Below are 19,925 nucleotides of genomic sequence, written 5' to 3' on the forward strand. Positions count from 1 at the left end.
CCTGATTCTAGTTTAGTCTTTGTGTAGCTTTGTGTTCTATACTGGTTGTTTACTGTATTGCTTGTTTCCCAGTCTTGTTTCTTGTTTGTAGTTCGGTGTGTAGCAGTGGCGTTCCTAGGGGCGCTGACACCCGGGGCAGTTCGCCGATGCGCCCCACCTCCCGGGTGCAGCACCCCCCCCCCCCAGGAACAGCGCGACCCCTCCCCCGGGTGCACGCCGCTGGGGGGGGGGCTGCGCGCCTGTCGGCTCTTCGTTTCCATGCTCCCTCTGCCCCGGAACAGGAAGTAACCTGTCCCGGGGCAGAGGGAGCATGAAAACGAAGAGCTGACAGGTGCGCGGCACCCCCCCAGCAGCGTGCACCCAGGGCGGACAGCCCCCCCTCCCCCCCCTTGGTACGCCACTGGTGTGTAGTTCTTAGGTTGTCTTTGTTTCTTATTCAGTGGCTGCCTGGCAGCTTCTAGTTCTGTCTCCTGTCTATCAGTGTTTCTTCCCTATTTCAGTGGCTGCTTGCAGCTTTCAGTTCTGTCCCTAGTCTGTCTGAGAGTCCTAGTCTAGTTTTCTGCCTAGCCTCCCTGTGTGCTCTAGTCCATGAGTGTATCCTGCTGGTATCCAGTTCCGGCCCTGTCCGGTAGTCCTGCCGGCCACCTGCACTCAGGGGCTTAACTCCAGAGGAACGGTGGTCAAGCGCAGGTGAAGTCTAGCTGGCCCTGTCAGAGTTCTGCCTTCTCCCTGTGTGGGGTGGTTTTGCCTGCCACTGCCGCTCCTCGGCAGTGGCCCAAGGACTCACAATCCTAGTTCCTGTGTTTTGGAAAACGTGACAATTTCGTCCCGCCCATCCCAGAAATAGTGGATTACTCCTACGTCCATTCAATAACATTCTATGTCCTTTTCCTCCAGGAAGCCATCTAACCTTTTTTTAAACTCTGCTAAGCCAAGCGCCCCAACCACCTTATCCAGCAATGAATTCCAGAGTCTAACCACGCGTTGAGTGAAGAAAAACTTCCTCCGATTCGTTTTAAATTTACTACACTGCAGCTTCATCGCATGTTGGAGGGTGTGGGGGAGGGACTTCCTTCAACCTGTGCCCCTGCCACTTCAGCCTGCCTTGGGGTGCATGTAAAGGCCGACGTGGGAATTGTCTGGTCTCCACAAGTATTTCCCTGTAAGAAACACATCTGTAGATGGTTCCGAAAGCTCAACTCATGCCCTATCCAAAGCTGCTTAAATTCTGTACGTTTTTTGGAAAAAGAGCAGCTTTTAAAATTGTTATTCGCAAAGCTGCTATTTTCACATGGAGATATTCTAAAACAAGAGCCTACCTCATATACGTTTCTCCGAGTAACCATCCTGAGGTAACATACCTTGGCTGATGGCCTCAGTCCGACTCAGGCCTATATCTGAATTAAAATCCGAATTGTTCCGCCTGAACGAGCAGTTGTTCATCACCTCCAGGTCAAGGCTGGCCACGGTGGGGAAGATAGGAGCTGTCCAGGCTTTACCTTTTCCTGAGGTCTTGGGTCCTCTTGATTGTAGACGAAGGATCCAGCAGGAACAGAGCAGTTCCCAGTAGGTGATCCGGTCCCCAGCGTATCCTGGAGAATTGGGGGCTTGTGAGGAATGTCTTGATAGGTCAGTGGTAAGAAAAATATAAAAAGATAGAGGGAGAGGGAGAAAGAGAATGCAGATTCAGCATTTACCACACCTGCATGTGATGGGATTGTTGATCTGAAGACTGCGGCCTACCTTCCACATTGATTCTCAGGGTGTCGCTGGGCTCAGACCAGAGGACAGGCTGTGCCAGGGTGTGGTAGTAACAGCGGTACCTCCCTCCGTCCTGGAGGCTGGCGTTCCGGATGTGAAAGACCACCGCAGCTGTGTGTCCAGTGGGGTCCTGCTCCTTGATGAGAATCCGGCCTTTGTACAGGGAGAACCTGACACCTGGGTATGAACACTGACACCAAACGGCAAAGTTCTCCCCCTGCAGAAGAACCGTGGCAGGCTGCACCGATATCGAGGGCTTGGGAAATGCCTCTGAAATTGAGAGAAAATAAAAAAAGACAACCTTAGAACCTGGGGGACGAATCAATCGGAAATGGTTAGGCCAAGACACGGGGAAGGAGTTTATAAGAGGAGGCAGAGGTAAATCATCCATAAAACAATTTATTATATAAAGATGCTGTGCCCTTATAAATAAATCCCTGAACTTACCCCCAGACAGCACGAATTCAGGCCTGCTCCGATGGAGTAAATGTGTACAGGTACCATGTGCATGCGCACGCGTATTTAATAAAACACACATGCACACTGCAGCTCCTCACAGACTCCATCAAGGGATATGCAGACTGAGTCCAGGGCCTCTTTTCAGTGATCATCCACGAATGCTTTTATTAAAGCCTTTTTCTGTGTAAAACGTACTTTACTCGTGGGAGCAGCTTTATAAAATTCACATCTCTGTGACTATGGACAAATAGCCGTAGAAGTGAGGCCTCAGAAGTTTAAAGATGTGCTTTAAGACATGATGTAGAAATTAATATTCTTTCTACCAATGAGTGAGAGTCCTTGTGAAGAGTCACTTAATCTCCCTATGCCTCAGCTCTAATCCCCGGCTCTGTCCCTGATTCTCTGTGTGTGACCCTGGAGTGAGTCACTTAATCTCCCTGTGCCTCAGTTCTAATCCTCGTCTCTGTCCCTGAGACTGTGTATGACCCTAGGGTGAGATACTTTATCTCCATGTGCTTCAGCTCTAATCCCCGGCTCTGTCACTCACTCTCTGCTGGGGGAATCACTTTATCTCCTTGTGCCTCAGCTCTAATCCCTGGCCCTGCCACTGACTCTCTGTGTGTGACCCTGGGTGAACCACTTAATCTCCCTGTGCCTTGGCTTTAATCCCCAGCTCTGTCCCTGGGTGTGTTTCACATGCGCATCTCATATAAAAAATCTCTCACTGGAGTGCAGGGGTAGAAATCTCTCTCCATGCAAAATACTGGGTTCCTGAAACCTGGGAGAAAGAATTTGGCATTTTGGCATCTCATTCCTGGATCATTTGATTATGTTGAAATATAAATCCCATCACTAGTTACATAACCCATCACATAACCTTATACTATTAAAAAAAAAACATTATCCCTTCTTGTTTTCCTCTTCAGGAACTTATGAGAATTGAATAATGTAGTTAACTGGAGTTAAATGTTCTGCTTCACCTCGGGCAGCTGTTTGGCTGAAGAGGTGAAAAATAATTCAGTTATGAAGCAGCTACTTGGTGATCACCCCAGACATGGCTGCACTTTATCCATTTGCCATCCAGGCTGGCTCAGCCATAGGCACGACTAGGCGGCTGCTTAGGGCAGCAGCTTCTAGGGGGTGTGTGTGATGGCAATGAGCAGCTGGCAATCAAAGATCGTGACAGCCCAAAGTCATAGAAACAACATTGTATGCTTTCACCAGAACAGAGGGTGGGCAATACCTGTTTATAACATGTAACATAGTAATATAGTAAATGATGGCAGATAAAGATCTGTACGGTCCATCCAGTCTGCCCAACAAGATAAACTCATTTTACATGGTATGAAGAATACCTTAGGCTTCTTTTCCCTCTGCCACTCTGTGCAGTGACCAAGTGAATGAAAAAACAAACAAACAAACAAACAAGCCTTGACTGGCATTTCACTGTGGAACTTCCCTAATGTCAGGGCTTTTTTTGAGGGGGTACTTGGGGCACCTTTTCCATTGTCTGCTAAAATTGACCCATGGTCCCCAACTTTTAACGAAAGAGCTCAGGCTCTACACACCGATTCTGCCTTGTCATAGATTCTGTGACTGGTTGCAGGGTGGGTCCCTCAGTGATCACCCCACCCCTGAATGTTGGCCTGGTATTTGAGTACCGGCATCTTTTTGCTAGAAAAAAAAACGCGCTGCCTAACGTTAGATATGTTACAATTATAGCAAGGCAAGCAGTGCCAGTGGAAGCATACCGGGCACCCGAGGGAAACCATGACTGTAGGGAAAGTATTGGGTTAATCATTTTTTACATATACAGCTTCTGGACAAGAAAGCACTGTAGTTTGTTCTTAGACATGCTTTTGGCTAAGCTTATAACAAATGTTAATCCAAGTTTAGAAGGTCTGATAGCGCTGCATGTAAAAGGACAAGAATGTACTAATTGTATATGTCATGAAGTTCATCGAAAAAGAGGTTACTGGGAAAATGAAAAATAATGATGCAGGTGCAGGATGAGGTAAGACACGGAGAAATGTAGATGGGAAACTGAGCAGATAGACCATATGGTGAGTGGCCTAGTGGTTAGGGTGGTGGACTTTGGTCCTGAGGAACTGAGGTTGATTCCCACTTCAGGCACAGGCAGCTCCTTGTGACTCTGGGCAAGTCACTTAACCCTCCATTGCCCCATGTAAGCCGCATTGAGCCTGCCATGAGTGGGAAAGCGCGGGGTACAAATGTAACAAAAAAATATATATAAGGGAATAGATAATTGAACAAACAGCTTAGGAATTGATCTAATGGAGTGGAGGAGTGGCCTAGTGGTTAAGGTGGTGGACTTTGGTCCTGGGGAACTGAGTTTGATTCCCACTTCAGGCACAGGCAGCTCCTTGTGACTCTGGTCAAGTCACTTAACCCTCCATTGCCCCAGGTACAAATAAGTACCTGTATACAATATGTAAGCCGCATTGAACCTGCCATGAGTGGGAAAGTGCGGGGTACAAATGTAACAACAAAAAAAAGGTATATACAGTGGGGGAAATAAGTATTTGATCCCTTGCTGATTTTGTAAGTTTGCCCACTGACAAAGACATGAGCAGCCCATAATTGAAGGGTAGGTTATTGGTAACAGTGAGAGATAGCACATCACAAATTAAATCCGGAAAATCACATTGTGGAAAGTATATGAATTTATTTGCATTCTGCAGAGGGAAATAAGTATTTGATCCCCCACCAACCAGTAAGAGATCTGGCCCCTACAGACCAGGTAGATGCTCCAAATCAACTCGTTACCTGCATGACAGACAGCTGTCGGCAATGGTCACCTGTATGAAAGACACCTGTCCACAGACTCAGTGAATCAGTCAGACTCTAACCTCTACAAAATGGCCAAGAGCAAGGAGCTGTCTAAGGATGTCAGGGACAAGATCATACACCTGCACAAGGCTGGAATGGGCTACAAAACCATCAGTAAGACGCTGGGCGAGAAGGAGACAACTGTTGGTGCCATAGTAAGAAAATGGAAGAAGTACAAAATGACTGTCAATCGACAAAGATCTGGGGCTCCACGCAAAATCTCACCTCGTGGGGTATCCTTGATCATGAGGAAGGTTAGAAATCAGCCTACAACTACAAGGGGGGAACTTGTCAATGATCTCAAGGCAGCTGGGACCACTGTCACCACGAAAACCATTGGTAACACATTACGACATAACGGATTGCAATCCTGCAGTGCCCGCAAGGTCCCCCTGCTCCGGAAGGCACATGTGACGGCCCGTCTGAAGTTTGCCAGTGAACACCTGGATGATGCCGAGAGTGATTGGGAGAAGGTGCTGTGGTCAGATGAGACAAAAATTGAGCTCTTTGGCATGAACTCAACTCGCCGTGTTTGGAGGAAGAGAAATGCTGCCTATGACCCAAAGAACACCGTCCCCACTGTCAAGCATGGAGGTGGAAATGTTATGTTTTGGGGGTGTTTCTCTGCTAAGGGCACAGGACTACTTCACCGCATCAATGGGAGAATGGATGGGGCCATGTACCGTACAATTCTGAGTGACAACCTCCTTCCCTCCGCCAGGGCCTTAAAAATGGGTCGTGGCTGGGTCTTCCAGCACGACAATGACCCAAAACATACAGCCAAGGCAACAAAGGAGTGGCTCAGGAAGAAGCACATTAGGGTCATGGAGTGGCCTAGCCAGTCACCAGACCTTAATCCCATTGAAAACTTATGGAGGGAGCTGAAGCTGCGAGTTGCCAAGCGACAGCCCAGAACTCTTAATGATTTAGAGATGATCTGCAAAGAGGAGTGGACCAAAATTCCTCCTGACATGTGTGCAAACCTCATCATCAACTACAGAAGACGTCTGACCGCTGTGCTTGCCAACAAGGGTTTTGCCACCAAGTATTAGGTCTTGTTTGCCAGAGGGATTAAATACTTATTTCCCTCTGCAGAATGCAAATAAATTCATATACTTTCCACAATGTGATTTTCCGGATTTAATTTGTGATGTGCTATCTCTCACTGTTACCAATAACCTACCCTTCAATTATGGGCTGCTCATGTCTTTGTCAGTGGGCAAACTTACAAAATCAGCAAGGGATCAAATACTTATTTCCCCCACTGTATATAACAGGGGAATTTGTATAGAGTCAGACAACAACCTACTACTTGTGTGTGCTGGATTAATCTCCTGGCCTTGCAAGTAATAAATCTACTTTAAGCCTGACTTGATCTCGTGGTGTTCGTGAGTATTGGTAAAACTCTTTTAACAATGACCCTTACTCTGACCCCTCATGGGTGCCCACCGGCCCTGGCTGCCACAATTCTAACATAGACATTAGGGAAAACTCCACAATAGAATGATTTCTCTTTCTTCTTGGTTCACAAATTCACCTGTTGAGATCCAGATGTTGTCGCTGAGCAGAGAGCTTCCATACTGGCACTGGTAGCGTCTGCCACTGCGGACAGTGAACACCACGCTCTGACCCATGGCAGGAGCTTTCAGCACTTGGACAGGGGTGGGACTGCCCTCTTGGTACAGCTTAAACAGGCCGCCTCGATGAGCCCAAGATGCTGAGCAATTGACCGTGTATCGTGCCTTCGTGCCAGGGACCTTCTGCCAGGAAATAAAGGCCGGCAGTCCGACTGGAACAAGCAGAAGAAACGGTACTTTCAGCACTGTCTTCAGCAGCAAACAGGGGTAAGACAGAAGCAGAGATAAGTTAGTGGGCATTTCTCTAGAGAAATAAAGATATCAGAGCCGCTGGTGGTCAGCGTGGGAATGTAGCTCTGGTCATGGCCAGCCCAGCCATTACGAATGACTAGGAAACTACCAAGGCAGCAGATTCTGGGGGCCATCAAATTCCTGCTGGACTCAAAGCAAAAGAACAGATCCTGACAATCAGGGGAACACCAGGAAAAAGAGATCTTTTTACCAGCAGGGAGGCTGGCAGTATTCAAATATTCCACTTACTCAGATTATTCTAGGAAGCAGTGGCGTACCAAGGGGTGGGGCGGTGGGCGCGGTCCGCCCCGGGTGCACGCCGCTGGGGGGTGCCGCGGCGCGCGCCTGCTCTGAGTTCGTTGACTTCGTGTGTTCGCTGCAGCTCCCTCTGCCCTGGAACAGGTTACTTCCTGTTCCGGGTCAGAGGGAGCTGCAGCGAACGCTCGAAGTCAGGGAACTCTGAGCAGGCGCGCGCTGCGGCACCCCCCCAGAGGTGTGCAACCGGGGGGGTCCGCGCTGCATCGGGGGGGGGGGGGTGGTGCACCCGGGGGGGCGGGGAATCACCCCGGGTGTCCGCCCCCCTAGGAACGTCACTGCTAGGAAGGATGGTGCTGGGTGGCCAAGGGTCCAAAAGTTCACTGGAAGGGGTGCAAGGCTGAAAGCTTATCTAGGGTGCCTAATACCATTGCACTGAACCTCTCTCCTGTGGTGGAATTTGAATTCCAATCCCCGAGATCTCCAAAGATGGTATATCAGCTACCCTGCAGGTGCAAAGTATAAATTGTCTGTCTCTAAAGCCCTCTTGTTCCTTATCCCCCACGGCCACATTCTGTTCCCTCATAGGATGATCAAAAGTCAATGCGAGCGCGCAAGCCCATTAGTGCCGTTTTTGTGCACACTTTTAACAACTGTGCACATTACATTCAAATGTTGTCAATCTCATGTAAATAAGGTCATTTCGCGTTCCTCCTGGATGATCGAAAGCTAGCGTCTCATGAACAGAGGTGTTGAACGCCGCTATGTCGAAAAACAGTGCCGCAGAATTACGCCAGGTCCTAGCTGGTGTACTTGTGGCGCAGGTCCCACCCCGAAAAAAACAACTTCAAAAACTTTTGTCTTTTATTTTTTTTTAAGAGTATATTCTTTGCTATGCCTCCATCCCTGTGACGGCAGTTGAGGAAGTCCAAAATATGGATATTCCTGTGAGAAGGACATCCATGCCTTTGCTGTGCTTCTGACACCCTTTTTATTTATTTATTTGGATTTTGGATCACAAGTAGCAGCAGTGGGATTTGAACTGGCCACTTCTGGATTGCAAGACCAGTGCTCTAACCACTAGTTCACTCTGCCACTCCTCCATTCTACTCCACTCCCTTGAAATTTGGCCATCCCTGTGGGGGGGAGGTATGTTTGTGACGAAGGCATGGACGTCCTTCTTTCAAACATTTTGGACGTCCTCAACTGCCCCCCCCCCCCCCCACAGGGATGGCCAAATTTCAAGGGCATGGAGGAGTGGCCTAGTGGTTAGAGGACTGGTCTTGCAATCCAGAGGTGGCTGGTTAAAATCTCACTACTGCTACTTGTGATCCAAAATCCAAATAAATAAAGCAGGTATTGGAGGCATAGCAGGCATGGATGTCCTTCTCACAAACATCCACATTTTGGACATTCGTAGCCTGGTGCGTCTGATTAGTGCACATGCATCCAGGCTACTTAGCTTCATTTAACTACGCTGAAGTACCGCTGCATATATCTGCATACATTAACTTCTGATCATGCCATAGCACAACACCGTGCTACTACGGCATTGGAAGAGTGGTATTTCCAGAGTGCTATCTGAAATAGCGCCAGGGTTTGATCATCTGCCTGTCAGTGATAATGTGAAAGGACCTCCAGAAGGAAGTCTGGCTCTAGACAAAGCAGAGAAGGAGCATTTTATAGTATAGTATTGCCACACTGGGACAGACCAAAGGTCCATCAAGCCCAGCATCCTGTTTCCAACAGTGGCCAATCCATGTCACAAATACCTGGCAAGATCCCAAAAAAAGTACAAAACATTTTATGCTGCTTATCCCAGAAATAGTGGATTTTCCTCAAGTCCAATTTAATAATGGTCTATGGACTTTTCCTTTAGAAAGTCATCCAAACCTTTTTTTAAACTCTGCTAAGCTAACCGCCGTTACCACATTCTCCGGCAATGAATTCCAGAGTTGAATTAGACATTGAGTGAAGAAAAAGTTTCTCCGATTCGTACTCACCGGCCAGCACGGTCCACCACAAGTCATGGGCACAGACTGGAAAATGAAAGTGCTAAAATTACAATTCAGACCGTGTTTTAGGTAAAACAGAAAGAGGCCACTGCATCTCAACCTCTGACTGCACACAGAGAAGGCATCAGAAACTAAATGAGAGCAGGACACATCTTCTCCGTGATGGTAATACTCACACGCTGAGAAAAGAAGAGCAGGGTTACAGAGAAGCATCGTGGATCTGGGAAGGATGAGCCAAGGAGACTGAGCTATATATAAAGACACAGATACATTCACTAGCTGAAGAGGAACTTGGATTGGGGGGGGGGGGGGGGGGGGGTTGGAGGGGGAATCAGCAACACGTGATAAGGAATCCACATGAACAATGTCTGTAGGACTTGGCTCTTTGTACTCTCACATAGATTCAGCAGGATTGGCAAGTCTGGATTTTACAAGATTTTGGGGATAAGAGCAGTGCGTTTTTTTTCTAGTGAAAAAGGTGCCAGTACTCAAATGCCAGGCCACCCTTTACAGATGGAGTGATCACTAAGAGACCCACCCCACAACAGTCAGGCCCCCTGCAACCAGAGAATCTATGACAAGGCAGAATTGGTGTGCATAAATTAGCAGGTGTGTAGGGCCTGAGCTCTTTCATTAAAACCTGGGGACCATGGGTCAATTTTAGCAGACAATGGAAGAGGTGCTGGTACTCAGTACCCCCTCAAAAAAAGCCCTGGATAAGGGAGAGTAGTGGAAGGACTCAGAGGGTCACATCGATGCCCCTTCAAAATGAAAGCAACAGATCAGTGATTAAATAGCCACCTTTAGGGGTCCTTTCTGATACTTTTATTGGGGAGTCCCTAATTGGAACCTCTGCCACCACAATGCACGACCTTAAAGCAGATGGAAGCAGGCTCCTCTTCAGCCTGGATGTGGCATCCTGGTCAGTTTCCATGCCTCTGTTCATGCCCCAGGGGTGGGTAGTAGTGGGCAGGGCTTCACATCTGTCTAGAATCGCCAGTGTGAGGTCAGGCGCGTCGGTTTTCTCCAGTTGCTTGAAAGGGTTTGTGAGCACATGTGCTGTCTTGGGTGGCACTCTGGGTACTGATGGAATCGTACACATCGCATTACAGATCAACATATCCCCCTTATTCTCTAGATGTGTGCGCATCATTTTGTGCTTAGCGTGAAAAGCTGCACATATTACAAGTAATAGAATAGGGCTATCGATGCACCTCCACTTAATTGAATAATCGCTGCTAATTGGCATTAACAAGCAATTATTAGCTGTCATTGTTAGTGTGTAACTGCTGGTAGTCACGATTCTACAAATTGAGTTTGCAAAATCCATAGCATGCAACTGCAAGGAGGGCGTGTGTACCTGGGCAGGGACTAGGCCGGCCAGCGAGCATGCCTAGCACCTATATGTACAGATTATAGACCTGCTAGCAATTATCCACTACACTGACAGCAGTTCAATTCAAAGTGAGCGTTTTACACCACTCATTCAGACAATACAAATCAACTAGAAACACATCTGAATCTACACGAACGTACCTAAATCTGCACTACCCAAGCTGCAAAGGACCCAAATACAAATCAACCTACACATCCAATTTCTCCTACATAAGCACACAACTGTGGAACGCATTACCAAAAGCCTTGAAAACCATGTTCGACCACCTAAACTTCCAGAAAAAACTAACCTGTTTAAAAAGGCATACCCTAGCAATCCATCATAAATGCCTGATCTCTGCAACACAACAGACCTAAAGTACGAAATGGACATAACACAATTCTTCCGTTGAACGATTCCCGAATGTGGCTGTGCCACATGAATTTTATCTTACCACAACAGCACTTTGTATTTGTTTACACCGAAGTATGCAAACGCCTCTCTGGTACTATGTAAGCCACATTGAACCTGCAAATAGGTGGGAAAATGTGGGATACAAATGTAACAAATAAATAAATAAATGTAGGCATTAGCAGCTAGTGTAACTGTGGACTTATGCTAGGATTAAGTACGAAATACAGAATTCATACTTAGCATCGATCATCCCCGCACCTCACTGTAGGTGATATTCTGAATGACTTGGTCCTTTCAGCTCATAACCCCCATTTTTTCTGCCCTACCCCCATGATGATTTTATAGTTTGCTTGCAGAGCCCTGAAATTTAGAGATTCAACCTTCTGACCCCTATTCAAGCTTGTGACCAGGTACAACCCCAAAGCCATTCATGTTGGATTCTGCTGCAGGCACAAACGTCCCTGCACAGCTACAATTGCTGAAATCTTTGCTGTAAAAGTGTAGGGGTGCAAAAATTCAGCTATGGCTCAGGAAATGTTGCAACAAGCCAGTGGAAGGCTGTGTCACTCTGAATCACACAACTGAGTCACACACTGGTGCCTTTCAAAATCCACCAGACCTCCTTCCCTTAAGGTCTGTAAGGAAGAAAAGTCCATAAACTGTTATTAAGGTAGACCTGGGGACAAGCACTGCTTATCCCTGGGATTAGTAGTGTTGCAGGAATTGATGCATGAATTTGTGGTACTTCAGGAGTCAAACAGCACACCAGAATGAGAGAGAAATCTTCTTTATTTGCCAGCAAACAAAATAGGACATCAGTTCTAGCTCTCTTCTCTTCTCTCAGCTCTCTGGATGTTATGGCTTCTGTCTCAGCTCCTTCTCTTTTGTTGTCTCTTCTTCTTCTTTCTTCTGACGTAAACTGCTTCTGCTCTCACTTATATACCGTTCTATCCCCCTCCTAGCCTAGCCCCCCCTTACTCTCCAGATGGTAAGGAATAGATTGATTACCTGGCCTCAACCAATCATTTCTATGCATTACTTAAAAAATATCAGTTACATAGGTTTAATATTTCTCAAACTGACCTGTGACCTGGGGCCCCTCACACCAGACATTTTGGCTCCAGAACTCTTGCATTTCATTATGATTGATTTCTCATATTCCTAGTCAACTACATACTAACTGCTAACTAAACTCTGGCATTCATTAAAGGGTCAAAGGCCAGTCTTACTTAATGGCATACAGCTATAGTTTGTTATTACTTTCAGGACCATTCCTACATTTACCTATAATTAATCAAGGAGAAGCTTTTCCTGACCTTTTTCACCCACCAGCTCCATACATTAAACCAGCCAGGACTGCAGATAAGTCAAAACACATGTTGACCTCTTCACTGCAGTCTTTGCTTAGAAAGTCAGACAAAGAGTTGGACAGACATTAGATTTAAAAAGGTATTCTACATATTAACTACACAGAATAAACATATTCTAAAATAAGCATCCTTATAAGACATATTCTAAAATACACAGAATCAGTATTCCTTATAACAAAATCTACATATCAAAAACTTCTAAACAGTATTTCAGCTTGCTTAATCTTTTAAACTACAGCATGTCTGGCTCATGCTTTGTTCATTCATAATAGTATACAGATGTGCCAGCATTAGCAATCCATCACTCACAAGGGTCTTTCTGACCTTTCTGCCCTGTATCCCGGCAAAGCTAGACATTTGAAAATCTAAACCAGATGACATTCCTCCATTACTTGCAGAACTGAGAATTTAAAATCAAGCTTTAATATCATTTCTTTTGTTCAAGCTGCCTCAGTAGCAGGGAATGTTCCTGGGATCCTTCCAGGTGCTTGTGATCTGGGCTAGCCACTGTTGGAAACAGGATACTGGGCTAGATGGACCATTGGTCTGACCCAGTATGGCTGTTCTTATGTAAAGAAGTCATGTAGCAAACAGTGGATGCAAAAGTCTCTTTTTGATTGGTGGACCTGCTCTGCTCTGGTTTCTGATTGGTCACGTTCCAATACCACTTTAGCTCCAAGGTCATAGAGAAAAACACAAGCTCTTGATGTTATCATTCAAAGAATATTGTCACTTTTTCCATTTTAACATCAAAAGGTTTGAGGTAATATGGAACCCTTTTATTAAATATCCTTTATAAGTTCTAAGAGCAAAAATTATATTGAAAATGTATTTATTTAAAACGTTAACTTTAACTCACTTTTTTTTAACATTGAATAGTCCTACTCAAAACGTTACATCAATAGTTTATTTTCACTTTGATAATTTCTTACTATAAATCATGGTATTATTTGAAACAAGAATCTTGAAGGCGAAGCAATACTTTTGGATATTTCATCTTGGACAGATTTTTACTAGTAATTTTCAGGTCTCTTTTAGTAGAGGAGTGTGGTAGCTGTGTTAGTCCACTCTTAAGGTTATCAATAGAAATCAAACAAAATAAAACATGGAAAAGAAAATAAGATGATACCTTTTTTATTGGACATAACTTAATACATTTCTTGATTAGCTTTCGAAGGTTGCCCTTCTTCGTCAGATCGGAAATAAGCAAATGTGCTATCTGACAGTGTATATAAGTGAAAACATTCAAGCATTACTATGACAGTCTGACAGGGTGGGAGGATGGGGGTGGGTAGGAGGTATGCATGGGGACATCAAACCATATCATTGATATTCTAACAGGATGGGTGTGGATAGGTGAGGGGTGGGGTGATCAACAGAGAAATACAGCTTTATGGTTTATAATGGGCTAAGAACCCCAGATCCTTGTTAAGTCCTTTCTGTTGGGTGTTAAAATTTTCAATCATTCTGACTTCAAAGGTCTTACGTTCTTGTATGGTTTTAAAATTACCTTTCAGGATTCTCACTGTGAAGTCACTGGTACAGTGTCCTGGTCTTTATTCAGGTCTCTTTTACAAAGCGATTGGTAGCTGTACTGCCACTTTGCTGCATGCTAAATTGGTCCTACCACCAGGCGGAGCCCGGCAGTAGTTCTGGCTTCCAGCAATTACGGTGCTAAAAAATACTTTTGTATTTTCTACCTCAGGAGGGCATGCCCGGCAGTAATTGCTGCCCAGTTACTGCCAGCTACCGCCGGAACCCCTGCCGCCTTCTTAAATAGGTGGTAATGGCTCTCCCAGGAAATGGCTGCAAGCCAATGCCTTGGCTTAGCGCTTGGCTGTTTTGTTTAGAAAAAAAAAATGTCTTTTACTGATGCTGGTAAAAGGGGGACTCCATGCGCAGATGCCACCGCAGGGCCCCCTTTTACCACTGTTTGATAAAAGGAGCCAAATGTTAGTTGGCTACCTGTTTGTTGTATTTGGGGTATGATTAGATTGTAAGCTCTTTGAGCTGGGACTGTCTTTCTTCTATGTTTGTGCAGCGCTATAGAAATGCTAAATAGTAGTAGTAGTAGTATGAACTGAAAGGACCAAGTACACACGATTGCACTATTGTGTTTATAATTATTTGTCATTGGATCAATATTATACTTTATTACATCTTCTCTCTCTCTCTCTCTATATATATATATATATATATATATTTTTTTTTTATTATAAAAGGCAAGACCAACGTTCTATGAAGCCTCCAGCCGGAAGTGTGAAGCGCCAGAGATATCTGGTTTCCCCATGAGTGAAGGAAAACAGCACAGCACGAAATCCCTCTCTCTGTAACAGTGAAGGACTCAGAGGGGGAGGGGAGAGAGATGCCCTCACTCTCTCTGTAACACAGAACAGCAGGAAACTTAACACTGAAGGACTGGACTCCAAGGGGGGAGGGAGAAGGGAGAGAGGGCAGAGAGCAGGGACACACACTCCCACATGCACACTCTGAAGAAAACCTTGCTAGCCCCCCCGTTTCATTTGCATCAGAAACGGGGCTTTTTTACTAGTATTCAATAAAACGTATTACAAAGAAAAGAAAAACACATCGTCTTTCAGCTGCGTTTGTTGCAGGTTCCAACAACATTAAAACTCTCAGTGCAGAACTCTACAAAAATCAAATGAAATCTATTATGACATGGGAAGTGTCTGCTGGCTGGAGAGAAAACGATCAGGATCTACGCACAGACAGAATGGCGACATTCCAGACTGAGGCCCCTGAGAAAGGCTATTGGAGCAGCAGAATGAGGCTCGGAATCTTTGCGAGGTTATTGCCGCTCCGGAATGAGGCTTGTTACTCGGAGAGACAGTATTGGAGCACGAAAATGAGGCTTGCAATGCACAAGCCAAAAAATCCAAAAACAGAACAATATCCTAATGAACCTTGAACGCTCATTAGTTGACCAGTGAATAAATATCACACGAAGTTGAACAGAGTGGCTCCAAAACCCATAAAAACATTTCCCGCAGCCGCCGGCCTTCAAGAGTAGCCCAATTAACGGGTAACCCGCCCACCCGGCGAGTTTGTAAACTCCATTTCCCAGCATTCCCTGCTGCGAAAATAGAAGCCAGTAGCTGCTAAACTCCAAGTCCCAGCCTTCGCGGCGCCGGAAACAGAAGCCAAACGGCGCTTGATAAGTATTCGCTGTGTTGGAAACGGTAGTTCTCCTTGGACAGATCATCTTGCAGCCACACAAATTGAAGTGACTCCCCGTGACGTCACAGTCCCGGAACTCTCAAAGCATTTATCTTTAAAAAGAGCATTAACGTATGAGCTCGTGGTAGCCCACGCTCCCCCACACCATATAAATACCCAGCTACTCCGCCCCCTTGACAGTTCTTTTAAAAAGCTGGCGTCAACTGCAGGGTGGGTAGGGTGGGTTTGTGTGGCTGCAAGATGATCTGTCCAAGGAGAACTACCGTTACAGGTAAGCAACTTATATTTCTCCATGGACAGAATGCATCTTGCAGCCCCACAAATTGAAGACTCCCCAGCTACACAGGTAACAGTATAAACAGTCAACACATCAATTAAAAAGTGAAATAAACTGGTACCTGTGGCAGGAGGAGGTGGTAGTTGACGCCTCAGACACCGGACGATAACACTGCCTGTCCAAATTCTGTTTCAGCAGACGAGGCAGCATCAATACAGTAGTGCTTTGTAAACACATGCATAGTTGACCATGTGGCAGCCCTACATATATCCAATAAAGGTGTCCTTTGCAAATGAGCCATTGTGGCCGCCTTGGCCCTCAGACGATGAGCAGTGACATGTGGAATGTCTGTGAAAACTCCTGTTGAGTGAGATTGGGCTTGTTGATAACACAAAGCAATGCACTTTGCGATCCATTGCGACAAGGTGTTTTTGTTAATTGGTTTCGGATGCACAGTAGACCTCCAGGACAGGAACAACTGAGACGGTCGATTTATACACTTTGTTCGCCTAAGATAGATACCAAGAACTCTCAGACAATCCAAAGTGTGAAGTTGTCTGTGCTCCTCAGCTTCATGCGGTGGAGGATAGAAAGACGGTAACACAATCATCTGATTCAAATGATAGGGCGAGACAATCTTTGGTTGAAATTTAGGATGCGTACGCAAGATAACCTTATCATGCAGCAGCTGTGTGTACGGGGGGTAATGCACTAGTGCTTGAACTTCTCCAATGCGACGTGCGGATGTTAGTGTTATAAGAAAGAGAGTTTTCCACGCAACATATTTCATTTCTGCACTGTCCAATGGTTCAAAAGGTGGTCTCATGAGTGCAGTAAGCACCAAGTTAAGATCCCATGCTGGCGCTGGTGGACGAAGCGGGGGGTACAAGTGTAGAACCCCTTTTAGAAACCGCTTAGACAGTGAATGCTGCATAAGCGTGCGGTTGTCAACAGTATCATGCATCACTGATAGAGCTGCCAAATGAACCCTAATGGATGAGTAAGACAAACCAGATTTCGCAAGATGCAGAAGATATTCTAGAACATGCGAAATGGATACTGTTTGTGGAATGAAGTGGCGAGAGGAGCACCACAGAGTGAATCGTCGCCACTTTGATTCATAGGACTTTAATGTAGATTTCTTTCTGGAAGCAATTAAAACCTGAAGTACTTCCTGCGAAAAAATCAAAGACGTTGCGGACCCAGAAAGCACGCCATAAGTTTGAGTGACTGGGGGTCCGGATGTAGAAGAGTGCCTTGGTTCTGCGTGAGCAAATCTGGAACCAAAAGCAACGGAATTGGAGGTTGTTGGAGCATCCGCAGCAGAACTGGAAACCAGGGCTGACGAGGCCAATGCGGTGCCACTAGAATGAGAGAAGTGCCGTCGCACTTTGCCTTCTGTAAAACTTTTGAAATGAGCGGTAGCGGAGGGAAGGCGTAAAAGAGACCTTCCGTCCAAGGGATCTGGAACGCATCTTCCGCTATTCTTCTCCGACTGGGAAACCTGGAGCAGAATTTGGGACATTTGGTGTTCTGTGGGGACGCAAAGAGGTCGACTAGAGGGTGTCCCCACCTGTTGAATAGTTCTTGTGTAACAGTGTTCTTCAGTGACCACTCGTGCGGCAGGAGCTGTCTGCTGAGCGAATCGGCCAGTAAGTTCTGCTTCCCCGGTATATAAGCTGCTGCTACCGTGGATTGCAGAGTCAGAACATGCTTCCAAATCCGCATGGCCTCCTTGCACAGCTGCCATGAGCCCATGCCTCCTTGCTTGTTGATATAAAACATTGCCACTTGGTTGTCTGTGTATATTTGAATATGTTGATGACTGAGGTGTTGCTGGAAAGCTTTGAGAGCGAGTCTTGCTGCTCGGAGCTCCAGAAGATTGATGCTGCACTGGGCCTCCTCCGGGGTCCAGAGGCCCTGTGTTTTGTGTGGTCCATAATGCGCACCCCAGCCCAGCTTGGAGGCATCTGTCGTAAGACAACAGGTGGGTTGTTTGTGGCGGAACGGCATACCCTGTAAAAGATTCGGTGGAAAAGTCCACCACTGAAGAGACGCTTGCACGCTGCCTGGCCACGGTATTAGCATTGATAGTGGATGCAGGGCTTGAACCCAGTGGTCTCTCAGCTGCCACTGCAGCGTCCGCATATGCAACCTGGCATAACATACCACCGGTATTGCGGCTGCCATGTGGCCCAGAAGAACCAACACCTCTCGGGCTGTGACATGAGTGTGCCCGGACAGCAGGTGTATGAGCTTCTGGATACGCAGGGCCCTCTCTAAAGGCAGATATGCCAACGCCCGTGGCGTATGGAGCGTTGCCCCTATAAACTGAAGGGTTTGCACCGGTTGCAGCTGCGACTTCTTGTAATTGACCAGAAAACCCAACACTTGCAGTAACGTTAAAGTTTCCTGAAGGGCTTGAGTCGTCTCTTGAACTGAGGAAGAGGATATCAGCCAATCGTCTAAGTAAGGAAAAATTGCTATTCCTCTCTGGCGAAGATAAGAGACGACAGTGATGACACATTTTGTGAAAACCCGTGGAGAAGAGGACAGGCCGAAAGGCAGTACCCGAAACTGGTAATGACTTGTTTGCATTTGGAAACGAAGGTATCTTCTGTATGCCTGGTGGATTGGGATGTGCAGATATGCATCCTGAAGGTCTAATGAAACCATCCAGGCATGCTGATCCAGTAGGGGAAGGATCACTTGTAACGTTGTCATTCGAAACTTCTCCTTCTTGATGTAGGTGTTGAGGGGTCTCAAGTCTAGGATCGACCTGAGACCACCTTTTTTCTTTGGGATTACAAAAAATCTGGAATAAAACCCCGTGTTGATTTGAGTTTGTGGAACTGGCTCGATTGCCCTGATTTGGAGAAGACGGGCAATTTCTTCCTGGACCCATTGCTGATGGGTTGCTTGAATTGGTGAGGTGACAATATGGGAATGTGGTGGAGTCTTTACAAAATTTAGGCGATAGCCGTTGTTGACAATTGAAAGGACCCACTTGTCGGAAGTGACCAGGGACCATTGTGGGGCAAAGTGCTGCAGACGGCCCCCCACCGGCCAACCCTGTGGCAGGTGGTCAAAGGGAAGGTAGGCTCTTCGGAGCCCCAGTATTGACTTGTTTTGGGGGTCTCCGTTCCATCTGAGTTTTTTTGTATTGTTGATACTTATTTGGTTTGCTGTTATATTTGGAGGATGAGCCATACTTATTTGTATTGTATGGTTTACGGTAAGCAAATCTTTTTCTTGATTGACTATATGAAGGGCTAAAAAAGGGCCGTTGAGCTGAAGAACGAGACTGATTAAAGCTGTCGTCTTCTAGTGTGTCAAGCGTGGTAAAATCCTGCTTGATGTTGTCGATTATGTCCTTGACCTTGTCTCCAAAAAGGTTATCGCCCAAGCATGGGGCATCCGCCACTCTGTTGTGGACATCCTCACGGAGTCCAGATGCTTTCAGCCAAGCCAGCCGTCGTGTGGAAATACCGACCGCGGCCCCTCTCACAGACGTGTCGTACGAGTCATGGGCGGCGCGGATCAGATTCGTGGCACACTCGTCCAGATGATGCAAGGATGGTTGTAGCTGAGCCTGGATGGGAGCTGGCAAGGAACTGACAACCTTGGTCAGAGCTTCCAGGACAGTGAATTGATACTCTGAGTAATGAAACATATGGAGGCCTATGCGCGCATTTAGCATCGTATTTTGGTACATGCGTTTCCCCAACAAATCCATTAGCTTCATGTCCTTAGTGGGGGGGAAGTTGGAATGATCCCTGGAGCTTCTGTGCTTCCGCATGGCTGAGCAAACCACAATGGATTGATGCGATAATTGTGGTTTTCCAAAGCCAAACGCCTCCTGCACACTGTACTTAGTGTCGAGACTCTTTTTTGTAGGTGTTACGCTGTAAGGTGTGGACCATATGGCCCTATGCTGTTCCGCTAGGACATCGTGCAATGGCAGAGCGATTATTTCCTTTGGTGCTTCTTTGTAGCGAAGCGTCTGTAACTTTTTAGATCTAGGGTCTGGCTGGGTCGTGGACTGTATGCCCAGTGCTGCCGCTAGGCGATGGAGAAAATTCG

The 19,925-nt window shown here is 46.4% G+C and overlaps 1 protein-coding gene across 1 annotated transcript; it reads right to left on the reverse strand.

The window, feature by feature from the left end:
* Nucleotides 1-1,502: 1,502 nt before the first annotated feature.
* On the reverse strand, nucleotides 1,503-9,466 carry LOC115464603 (immunoglobulin superfamily member 1-like; the record flags this gene model as incomplete). Its single annotated transcript, XM_030194964.1, has 5 exons — nucleotides 9,385-9,466; nucleotides 9,197-9,232; nucleotides 6,608-6,859; nucleotides 1,744-2,031; nucleotides 1,503-1,621 (listed from the first exon to the last, which is right to left on the reverse strand). Coding segments are annotated over exons 1-5 (732 nt in total), but the record flags the coding sequence as incomplete, so codon positions are not given.
* Between the last annotated feature and the right edge of the window lie 10,459 nt (nucleotides 9,467-19,925).

This window comes from Microcaecilia unicolor, chromosome 3 (assembly GCF_901765095.1).
Source record: "Microcaecilia unicolor chromosome 3, aMicUni1.1, whole genome shotgun sequence".
NCBI lineage: Eukaryota > Metazoa > Chordata > Amphibia > Gymnophiona > Siphonopidae > Microcaecilia > Microcaecilia unicolor.